This window comes from Protobothrops mucrosquamatus, unplaced genomic scaffold (assembly GCF_001527695.2).
Source record: "Protobothrops mucrosquamatus isolate PMUCROS unplaced genomic scaffold, P.Mucros_1.0 scaffold6361, whole genome shotgun sequence".
NCBI lineage: Eukaryota > Metazoa > Chordata > Lepidosauria > Squamata > Viperidae > Protobothrops > Protobothrops mucrosquamatus.
The window spans coordinates 16,883-27,680 of NW_015392188.1; the positions used below are offsets into that span (position 1 = coordinate 16,883).

At 49.8% G+C, this 10,798-nt stretch overlaps 1 protein-coding gene across 1 annotated transcript in view; it reads right to left on the minus strand.

The window, feature by feature from the left end:
- LOC107300204 (H-2 class II histocompatibility antigen, E-S beta chain-like) overlaps positions 1 to 5,376 on the minus strand; it is a gene marked incomplete at its 3' end in the record, with an annotated part of 11,083 nt that extends 5,707 nt beyond the window's left edge. Inside the window, exon 1 of the mRNA XM_015829542.1 lies at positions 5,247 to 5,376. Within this exon, the coding sequence (XP_015685028.1) occupies positions 5,247 to 5,376 (130 nt within the window). The remainder of the gene's footprint in view (positions 1 to 5,246) is intronic.
- Positions 5,377 to 10,798: the final 5,422 nt, after the last annotated feature.

Below are 10,798 nucleotides of genomic sequence, written 5' to 3' on the forward strand. Positions count from 1 at the left end.
GATCTACAGGATACATCATTGATATATCTGGACTAACGTTCATTAAAAAACAAAAAAGAAGGAGATGTGGAGATTAACCAAAGCTACCTCATGTTTAATTAGTATTTTGACTTTGTGTATTGTATAAGTACGTGCAGACTGCCTTGGCAGTTGGAACACGTACGAAGTACAAATAAATGTTATCTGTGTCTGTGTCTAGTAAATAGCTAACCAGAAGGTTGTTATTTCCTCCTTGAGAGCGAGGTCTTTGTGTAAAATTTCAATAAAAGAGAGCTTACGATGATACTCGAGGTTCTCACTTTTGCAGACAGCCCTGTGTCTTGTGTTTCATGGGAACCGGCTCCCAGCCTCTCCTAGAGGAGGGACACAGGTTTGTCAGAGGAGGGGAGGGAAACCTGCCGCGAGAGACTACCGGAAGACGCCCCCTGGAGGAGGGATGGGGAACTATCGTTCTCAGCGGGACTCTCCCTTAGTGGGGGTCGGGGGAGGGGAGGAAAATGAGGGAGGGGGAAAAGAGCTTCCTGAGGGACCCCCTCCAGCTTCCCAGAGTGGAAAAAGGCAGGCAGAAGTTCAGCTGGTCCAGCACTCGGTCTAACTGCCTGCAAGGAATGTGGGATCCCGGTGGGGCCTCTTTGCCCCCCAAAATGGCAGGAAATATGGGGGGAGGGAAGAGACCCCCTCTGGGCTGGAGGGAAAGTAAGATCCATGCTTCCCTCTCCCTCTTCCTTTGGGGGGGGTTGGGGAGGGGACACAATCAGGATACCCACACCCATGCTCCTGGGCTCTCCCAGCCCTTCAACCCCCACTTTCCTGTGAAGGAAATAAAAGTTATTCTTTTATAAAATATAAGAATGTATGAGACTGTATGTTTAGCACAAATGTATTAATGTAGAAATGCCCTAATGTTTACCCTTTCCTGTCCATGTGAAGTGACCACAAAAAGTAATCAGCAAAGATAATTAATTATGACCTACTTGAGTGGAAATTACAAATAAACAAAGATAAGATCACAAAGTGGAAATTACAGATAAACAAAGGTAAGATCACAAAGTGGAAATTACAAATAAACAAAGATAAGATCACAGAGTGGAAATCTATATAAATAAAAATGTAAATGTTCGTTTGTTCAAAATCTTAAATCTCTGAACGTTCTTCACCGATTGCTTTGAAATTCTGACACCGTGTTGCATTCAAATACGCGCGTGTTTTTATATACCTATATTATATAGATGTCACACCTGTGACAGGTAAAACATGCTTTTTTAAAAAAAACATCGCCATCTGTTGGACGTAAAAGCAACACACGCTTTTACCAGACTGAGCCACAGCAATGCGTGGCCGGGTACAGCTAGTTACAAATAAACAAAGATAAGATCATAAAGTGGAAATTACAAATAAACAAAGGTAAGACCACAGCGGATGGACAGAAATTGCCAGGATGACCTTTTTAAATGTAAAGCAACTTCAAAGAATATAGAGAGAGGGAATGGGAGGGCTTCTTGGGCATGACTGCATCGTAAAAGTTATAAGAAGTATAGCTTGGAAACTGCTTGTTGTGCTCTTGGAACCCAATCCATTGGGAAGGGTCCAGGAGACCGTGTTTGCAAACGCTTTTTTCTTTCCTTTCCTTTCCTTTTATTATTATTTTTATGTTTTTCTCCAATAAAACTTTGTTTTGTTAACTAGACTTGTCTTCCTATTGTGAGTATCAAAATTTGGGGGTTTTACATCTCACACCTGGGTACCTTAACATTTCCTTCTCCCCACTTCTTCAGCCCCACTAGCAACCTCTGGATGATTTTCGAGGCCTCTTTCCATTCCCCCTCCCAAATAGACCCCCCTGCAGCCCCCCAAGACCCTCTCAAAGGGAGGGGCTCCATCCCCCTTCACTAAAGGGATAGTTTTGGGGAGCCAATTTAGGGGAGCAATTCAGACCCCCCCAATATCCTTCTCTCTCTGTTCACCCCTCCCCTCCAGATCCCAATTCAGCAATGGGGGAATATGGGGTGGGGGGTTCTGGGTCTCCTCCCCAAATTCAGAGTCTCCCCCCCAGAAGGAATCCAAGCTCAACTCTTCCCTCCCCTGAGGTTGCAAAAACACTTTTGCTAAAAAGCGTCTTTTTTCTTATACTCTTTGCTGGCGTTTGTGGATTCCGGTTCGAAAATGCCTCAGTTTCCCCCTTTTACTTTCGCTTTCCGACTCCTTCTTCTTTCAGTGTAAGAAACTTGAGGGCTCAGGCGCTAATTTGGGTCTGCCAGCCACGGGGGGGGGTGAGAGAAGGGGTGCAGTCGCCTCTTATCCCACCTCAGCTGCCTTTCCGCGACTCGGCCGCAACCAGGGAAGGGGGGGCTCCCTCTTTGTTCTGCGGGGGGGGAATGCTGCCAGGGAGGGGGCGGAGACCACGCGGAGATCGAGGCTCCTGCAGGCTCCCGTCTCTCTTGCCCTCCACCCCTTTTCCCCCTACTGGGATCCCCGCGGCTCTCCTCCCCCTGCCCAGCCCCCTCCTTACCGGGGGTCTCTTTCCCCCCTTCGCTCCCGGGGATCCGGGCCAGCGCCCCCACAAGCAGCAGCAGCAACAGGGGGAGCCCAGCGGAGCCCATGGATGCCGCCCCACAAGCGCCCCCAGANGTTGCTTCTATTCCAGTCTTTAACAGATAGATAACTCAGAAGAACACACAGGTTTATTGCTTTTATTCTGGGAATCCTAGACAAAGACTTACAGTTTGTAGAGGTACATCCAAAATAAGTGGTAGCAATCTGTCTGTCCCACAGGTAAATTGACATTAGATTTTCCCCTCTTCTCCCAAGCGTCACATGGTGGGGTGATAGTCAAAGAACAAAAGACTGCCCTCAGGCTAGTGTCCAGGGATGCCTTTGAAGCTCCGCCCCAGACCCTAATCCCTCCCCTTGACCTGTTACATAGGAGTACATAGAGTTATACAAGATACATAGAGTTATACAAGGTTAAATGGATCTATGATCCAGAGCACTCCCCGCTTGGAAATTAATATTTCCACTACTTACTAACTGAATATGAAAAAAAACTAAAGATATAGCATTAAAGTATACAGTACTCAATGTTGACTAACCTGTGACTACATAGGTAAAAACCTGGTATCAAAACATGCATAACTATTGGTAAATATAAAGCATGCACAATTATGCAAAAAATAAGCAAGTGTTACATCAAACAATGCATAAACACAATACATCAGTTGAGGTTTCATCTTCTGGTTCAGTCTTCATCAGCTACGGTGCCAAATCGGAGATCAGCCTGGTACAAGTATCTTTGAGTCACGACCTGACTCACGTGGCTTCACGATCTGAAAGTCAGCTTGGCAAAGTAGTTCATCAGCTGGGTGGGCCCGGTGTGCAAGTTCCTTGGGCCAATAGTTCTGGTATGCGTTCTTGTCTCTAAGTGAGACAAGGTCGTCTTCCTGTAAAGGAAACTGGAACCAAATCTGGAACAGAAAAACTGGAACCCAAAGCTTCTCAGGAACAAAGGGAACTGGATTCACAGGATACTAAGGAACTGAAGAACCTGGAAAAACAGGAACAGCTGGATCTGGAAACACAGGAACAGCTGGGTCTGGAAACACAGGAACAGCTGGATCAGGAAACACAGGAACAGCTGGATACTCAGGAACAGCTGGATACTCAGGAACAGCTGGATACTCAGGATCAGGAACAACAGCAGCTGCAGAAGACTCAGGATACTCAGGAACCGAGGTATCTGGAACCACCGATGGAGCATTGAGGATGGCTGCTACTGTTGTCATCAGGGTAGTGAGGACTTCATGTGTGGGTGTGGGTGTCTTTAGCGACATAGAGTCCATGATTTCGCGGGGTGCACCAATCATGTGCTCCCACGCTTCGCCTATGCGCGCTTCGCCCATGTGAGATGAATGGGGAAGGCAATTTTTGGCCGTCAGGCGTTTGTCAATCACTGGGTCATGGCAAATGTCTTCAATAGTCTTTAAGTCCTTGCAGACTCCTATAAAGTTCATTCTTGGGATGCTAAGACAAGTGATCAAGATGATCAGAACTATGCCTAATGTCAGGTGCTTCCGCTTAGTCAGGTGTTTGAAGCGGATTGGTTGACGTTTACTGGGTGCCTGAAGTTGAAGGTTGGCGCGTTGAGCCGTTTGTCTATTTGAACAGACCAAGAACTCAGGACTTTCTAGCCAGGTCAATTCTGTTAACTGTGTGGCAAGGTTGGGCCACTTCACTTGGTTGTTGCCTGTTGGCACATGTTGCCATTGTTCAGGGCTCAAAGATGTTTCAACACTCTTCATTCTATTGCCTACATAAACATAGAAATGTCTGCTTTGTTTGTAGATGTAGCTTGACATCTCCTTGCTGTCTGCGTAGAAGGTGGTAGACTGTAGTTCAAGGCGCAGTGTTTTCGCTGTCAAGTGGGTGAGCTTTGCAGCCAACGTGGTACCACAAAGCACTAACCTTGGTACGGTGTGGCCTTCGTGTAGAGTTAGTCTCGCTTTTCCAAAGAAGACACCAAAACTGCAGCTCTCCCCGCTGTAGACTCTGATGTATCTTATGGTTGCAAACAATATGACGTAAGTGTGGCTCTCCCCGCTGTAGACTGTGACGTATCTTAAGACTGTGTTTGCCTTCGTTGACACATCTAAGGACGCATACAATTCTTTCTTTTGCACTGTGGCGGGTGAGCTGGAAACATACGTGCACTGCACTTGCATACTCTTGGGACATCTTGGAAGTAAACTCCATGATTCCTGGTCTTGCAGACTTGCTTGTCTTGTTTGTCCTCTATGGACAAGGCTAAGTTGTTGTGATTCTGACTGGTCTGGAACACTGTTGCTTCCAAAGCAGGTTTGGTTGTCACAAGCGCGCAGTGTTCTAGGTGTGGTTTTAGGTGAGGTGCTGTTCCATTACTGGGAATGGGGGTGTTTAATATGCTCACGTGGGTTGGGATTTGCGGTTGATCAACACAGACTGTCCTATGGCCCATCCGAGTTCCGGCGGGTTCCGTGGGGCTGGTCTCTGTGTAGCTGTAGCCATTGCTGGTGGACCCATCCGGTTGCCATCAAAGGTATGGTTCGGCGGGTTCAATGGGGCAGCAACGCTGGGAAGATCTCGTGGCCTAGTTGTCGTGACATCAACCCCATGGCTGACTGGCACATCTGGCTGCTGAGATTCTTCTGTTCGTCTACTCAGTCTTGGGGGGCTTGTGACTGGCTGTGGTCTCACCTGTTCACGTTGCAATGCACTTTGGTTGTCCACGTAGGTCTGTACTCTGCTACGTCGTTTTTCATTCTCCAGTTGTTCCCTATTGGACAAGAAGGTGGGCTCCTGGAGTGTTCTCTGAAGGCCTTGTGCCCTTGCCACTTTGTCCGCCATGTCTTGTTTGCTTCTTATGAACTCAAGCTCATCTTGAATGGCCTTCATTTTGGCCTTCCTTCTGCTTCTACTTCAGCTTCTGCTTCAGCTTCTCTTTTAGCTGCTTCCACTTCCACTTCTGCATCAGCCTTCATTTTAGCTGCTTCCGCTTTTCTTTTGACTGCTTCCGCGTGTGCATCAGCCTTCCTTTTAGCTGCATCGGCCTTTCTTTTGGCCCTCATTTGAGCTTCTTCTATTTCCATCGCCTGCAATTCCTTCTTCTTCAGCTGCTCTGCTTGTGCCACGCGAAAAACAGCTTCAGCAGCGTTAGCATCTCTGATGGCTTGCTCATCTTGTGAAATTCGGGAAGTTCGGCTGTGGCGAGAAGATGCTTTCGAATTGCGGGAGGCACCTGTGAGGTGAGATTGTTGTGACACGCTGGAGTGTGCCTTGGATATGTGGTGAAAGGATGATGCCCTTCCAGACACGTGGGATGGAGCCACGTGCGACCGGTGGGATGGTGCGTGTGAATGGCGGGAAACTTCAGACTCTGCCCTGTCAACCGGTCTGTCTCTCGGGCGAGGCTCGCATTCTGGAGGGCGTTGTGGGCTCTCTAGAAGCTTCTTGTGTTCCTTGTTCCGTAACCAAAGACTTTGCATGTCGCGGTCGATGTCTGAGTCTCGTAATTGCTGCTGAATGTCCTTGAGTTGCCGTTCGGAGTCAATCCATTGTGTGAAGGCGTCCTCCTTATCTTCTTCCAGTGCGTGAGCACGTTCGGGGGAGGGATCCTCCTTTTGCTCTAGGTAGAGTTTGTGCCATTTCTCCCAGCCTCTTTCATGGTGCTTGTGCACGGTGTGCCATTTCTCCAACAGGTTTCCATACTTGGCTTCAGTTGGCTTTCTTTGTTGTCTCAGATCATAGTGACTTTGAGACGTCTTTGGTCTTACTGAGGCTTGAGCTTCAGCTACTGTGTACAGGTCAAGGGTGGCTGTTTGTGGCGCTTCTCCTTGGCCGTCTGGTTGGGGTGTCTCAACTAGGCTGGTTGGTTGAACCCCTTCATCTAGATCAATGAGCAGCTCTGCCATGGTTAGGATAGGTTCAGTGATCTTCTCAGCTATTTTGAAGCAAATTTGATGAACTTCTCTCTTTGACCACTAGGGGTCGCTACTTGCCGATCAGCGTCAGAGGTGCTGTGTGTGGGTGGAGGTGCCTGGGGGCGTTCTCCTGTGTTTCCTAGCTATTTAGAAGCAAATTGGATGAACTTCACTTTTTGACCACTAGGGGTCGCTATCTGCGTATCAGCTACAGGGGTGCTGTCTGTAGGTGGAGGAGCCACTGGGAGCGTTGTCCTGTGGTTCCTAGCTAATTTGAAGGAAATTGGATGAACTTCACTTTTTGACCACTAGGGGTCGCTATCTGCGTATCAGCTACCTGGGTGATCTTCTTTCGAGGAACACCCTTTGTCCACTAGAGGGCTTTCTCTGGGCGTGATTAAAGGCTCACGTGCAGCTCCTCCTTTAACCACTAGGGGGCGTCTGAAGAGAGGTCAGCCAAATTCTTCCTATTACCACGTACCTGCAGGGCCACTGAGAGGCATGAACTCCCACCTGGACGTTAAGTTGCAGGCTGGAACACACTGGGCATTCAGCTTGTGATAATAGGCAAGGATTGATGGCTATGTGTCCTTCTTCTGTGACACTCAAAACTGGGTGAAAGCTCTAATGGTGGTATAGGCTTGAATGAATTAAATTATCAAATTGTTGTGATGTGAAAAGAATAGGAGACAAAAAAATTTTTTTTCAAGGTGTCATGTGCAGATTGGCCACCAGGGGGCGCTGCTGCCCTGCTAGTGGGCCTTTATATGGCTTCTTTCTAATGGCATAGCTGAAATTCCAAAGGGAGGGGGAGTTTGGCTTTATGACGGAGAGAGAGCGAGCAACTTAATTGCTTAATTGCCTTCTTCCTTGACGATCAGGAATGTGCCCTGCTTTTGCCAAGGGAGCAAATGGTCACAATGATCGTGCTGGGGCCAGAAAGAAGGGGGAGAATCACCCTTTCCAAGCATCAAACAAAGGCAACAATTTTTCTAAGTTTAGCAAGTTGAATTCACGTGCTAACAAGGCTGACTGAAGCAGTAACAACACCACTGGCTCCTTCGCTAACATGCAAGCTGAGTTGGGTTCACAGATGATCTTTGAAGCTATCCCTTCATTGCCTCAGGACATTTAAGCTGCTGGCAAAGGAAGAGGGAAGGGGGGTTTCTATGGCAACTGCTTTCCTCTCCTGAACGGAGATCCATGCAAGGCTTAATGGCTTGCAGAGTTTACCAGCAAATTAACAATACAATGCATTTGAATCACACCTTCTTTGAAACGCTGTCTGCCAAGCAGATACAGTGACATTTCTTTTGCAGGCAGTCCTTGGAAACTTGAGTTACTTTCACATGCAAGAGAGACTTTTCNGTTGCTTCTATTCCAGTCTTTAACAGATAGATAACTCAGAAGAACACACAGGTTTATTGCTTTTATTCTGGGAATCCTAGACAAAGACTTACAGTTTGTAGAGGTACATCCAAAATAAGTGGTAGCAATCTGTCTGTCCCACAGGTAAATTGACATTAGATTTTCCCCTCTTCTCCCAAGCGTCACATGGTGGGGTGATTGTGGAGTCTGCAGCCGTGTGGCTGCATGAGATGGTCAAAGAACAAAAGACTGCCCTCAGGCTAGTGTCCAGGGATGCCTTTGAAGCTCCGCCCCAGACCCTAATCCCTCCCCTTGACCTGTTACATAGGAGTACATAGAGTTATACAAGATACATAGAGTTATACAAGGTTAAATGGATCTATGATCCAGAACACTGTTCATAATATAAATTATTAGTCAGATTGATTGAGCTTAAACCCTTTTATCAGACCTGAATTTAATAATCCAGTTTTTCTTTCCTCAATGCTCTCCTGGCATGTCAGGGAGTTTGTTAATGTTTATTTCAGATTAAGGCAGAGATTTGGAAACATTGTGTGCACAGCTACATGTATGTGGAAACAATATTTCTGTTCAAAAAGGGTTTATACAGGGACATACAAAAGTTGGAGAGGGTTGTGGATAAAAACGGCTTCTCACCTATAATTGGGGGGGGGCTCCATCCCTGGAAGTCTTCAAGTTGTGGTATAAGGACTCCTGTCTCCGGCAGGGGGTTCGACTAGATTCGAAGATCTCCACGGTCCCCTCCGGCCTCTGAGTTTCTGAGGTCTCCCCCTCCCTTCTCCCCACTCCCCCTCCCCCCCACCGAAGCCTTCGGCCAGGCCAGCCCCCTGCCTCTGAGGGGGGAGGAAGGAAGCCCCGGACTGTCCATCAAAGGGGAAGCTGCCCTGGATTCTCCTGGCTCCGGGCTGAACCCCGACGAGGCTCCGCTCCTGCAGCCCTTCACGGGGGCAGAATTGAGAGAAGCCAAGGGGGCCACTCTCTGTGGGGCCTGGACCCCCTGGAGGAGTAAGAGGAGAGGAGGATGACCCCCTGCAAATCGGGAATGACCCCCAGCGGACCCCCCTCCTCCCTCCCTCAAGGGAGAGGACGCAACTTCACACGTGCAGAAATCTCTCTCCGGTGACCCCGGCTGCAGCATAGCGACCCCAGATGGGGGGAGGGGAAAATAGGACTCCCCACTCAGCACTGGAGGTTTCGTCTCAGGGCCCTTAAAGGTGGGTATCGGTTGTCTGAGGAGTTAGGGTGTGTTTGCGTGCGTGCGTGTGTGTGTGTACGTTTGTACGCAGTCCCCCCCCACACACATGGTCCAATCCTGTGGGGGGGCTTCCTGCCCCCAAACTGAGCGGGCGAGCCCAGGAGGAGCCCTAAAGCTCTGCCTCCACTTTGCTCTAGGCTCCCTCTGGGAACTGAAAGGGCATCCAGTCCACCCCTGCAGACACACAGAGAAAAGGAGGCTCTGGTTGAGAATCATGAGGGGGGCCGCAAAAGGAAGTCCTCCCTCCCCTCCGGAGCTGGCAGGAGACCCCCCCTAAAATGCACCCCCGCCAGACTGAAGGGATTGTTCCCCCCTCCCACTTTCTCCGCTTCTCTCTCTGCGCCGAACTATCTCCTCCATCGGATGAAGTCAAGGGAGGCTCTGCCTGGAGACCGATGACGCTGCAGAAGGGAGAAATCCCATTGGTCCTTCCACTTTTCTGGGCCCTCCCAATTACGAAGTTCGAGGCAAACGCCCCCGCCAGACCCACCGATTCCGCCTCTGGGGCTGGGAGCCTCCGCGACTTTCTCCCCTCTCTCTGGGGGCGCTGGTGGGGCGGCATCCATGGGCTCTGTTGGGGTCCCTCTTTTGTTGCTGGTGGGGGCGCTGGCCCGGATCCCCAGAAGCGAAGGGGGGAAGGAGACGCCCGGTAAGGAGGGGGCTTGTAGGGGGAGGAGAGGGGCCGGGAGGGGCCGTCAGTGCTTCTGGGAAGGGGAAAAAAAAGGGACTGGGACCCCAGTAGTGGGAAAAGGGGTCGAGGGCAAGAGAGGCGTGAGACTGCAGGAGCCTCGATCTCCGCGTAGTCTCCGCCCCTCCCTCACTGTATTCCCCCCCCCGCAGGAGAATAGGGAGCCCTGCCTTCCCTGGTTGTGGCCGAGGTGGGCGGGGGTCGTGGGAAGGCAGCCGAAGTGAGATAAGAGGCAGCTGAGCCCCTCTCTCTGTTCCCCCCTTGGCTGAGTGGGAGGGGGTCCTTGCGCACCCCGAATTAGCGCCTGAGCCCCAAAGTTTCTTGCACCGAAAGAGGAAGGAGACGGAAAGCGAAAGTGAAAGGTGGAAACTGAGGCATTTTCAGAGCTGAATCCACAAAGACCAGCAAATGTATAAGAAAAAAGACACCTTTTGGCAAAAGTGTTTTTGCAACCTCAGATTTTCTTCTGAATCTCCATTTTCTTAAGGGGAGGGGAGAGTTGAGCTTGGATTCCTTCTTTGGAGAGACTCTAAATTTGGGGAAGAGACCCAGAACCCCCACCCCACATTCCCCCATTGCTGAATCGGGACTTGGAGGAGAGGGGGGAACTGAGGGAGAAGGATATTGGGTGGTGGGGGTCTGAATTGCTCCCCTAAATTGGCTCCCCAAAACGATTTCTTTGGTGAGGGGGGCTGGAGCCCCTCCCTCTGAGAGGGTCTTGAGGGGCTGCAGGGTGACAGAAAAGAGGGCTGCATCCCCAAATCACACAAAGGCAGCCAGTAGGAGTGAAGTTGGTGGGAAAGAAAATTTGGGGGTAACTAGGGAATTTGGGGGTTCTCTTCTCCCCAAGATCCCCAGATTCCCAAGCCATTTATGTCAAAATTGAGTAGCCCTCCCTCAACAGAGTGAGGGGAAGGAAAGGACCCCCCATCTCCTGCCTGCAACGGGGTCCTTTCAGCAGCCCCAGGAAGGCTCCCCACCCCTTTGCCCCCCCAATTCAGGGGATCCTGAGGGCCC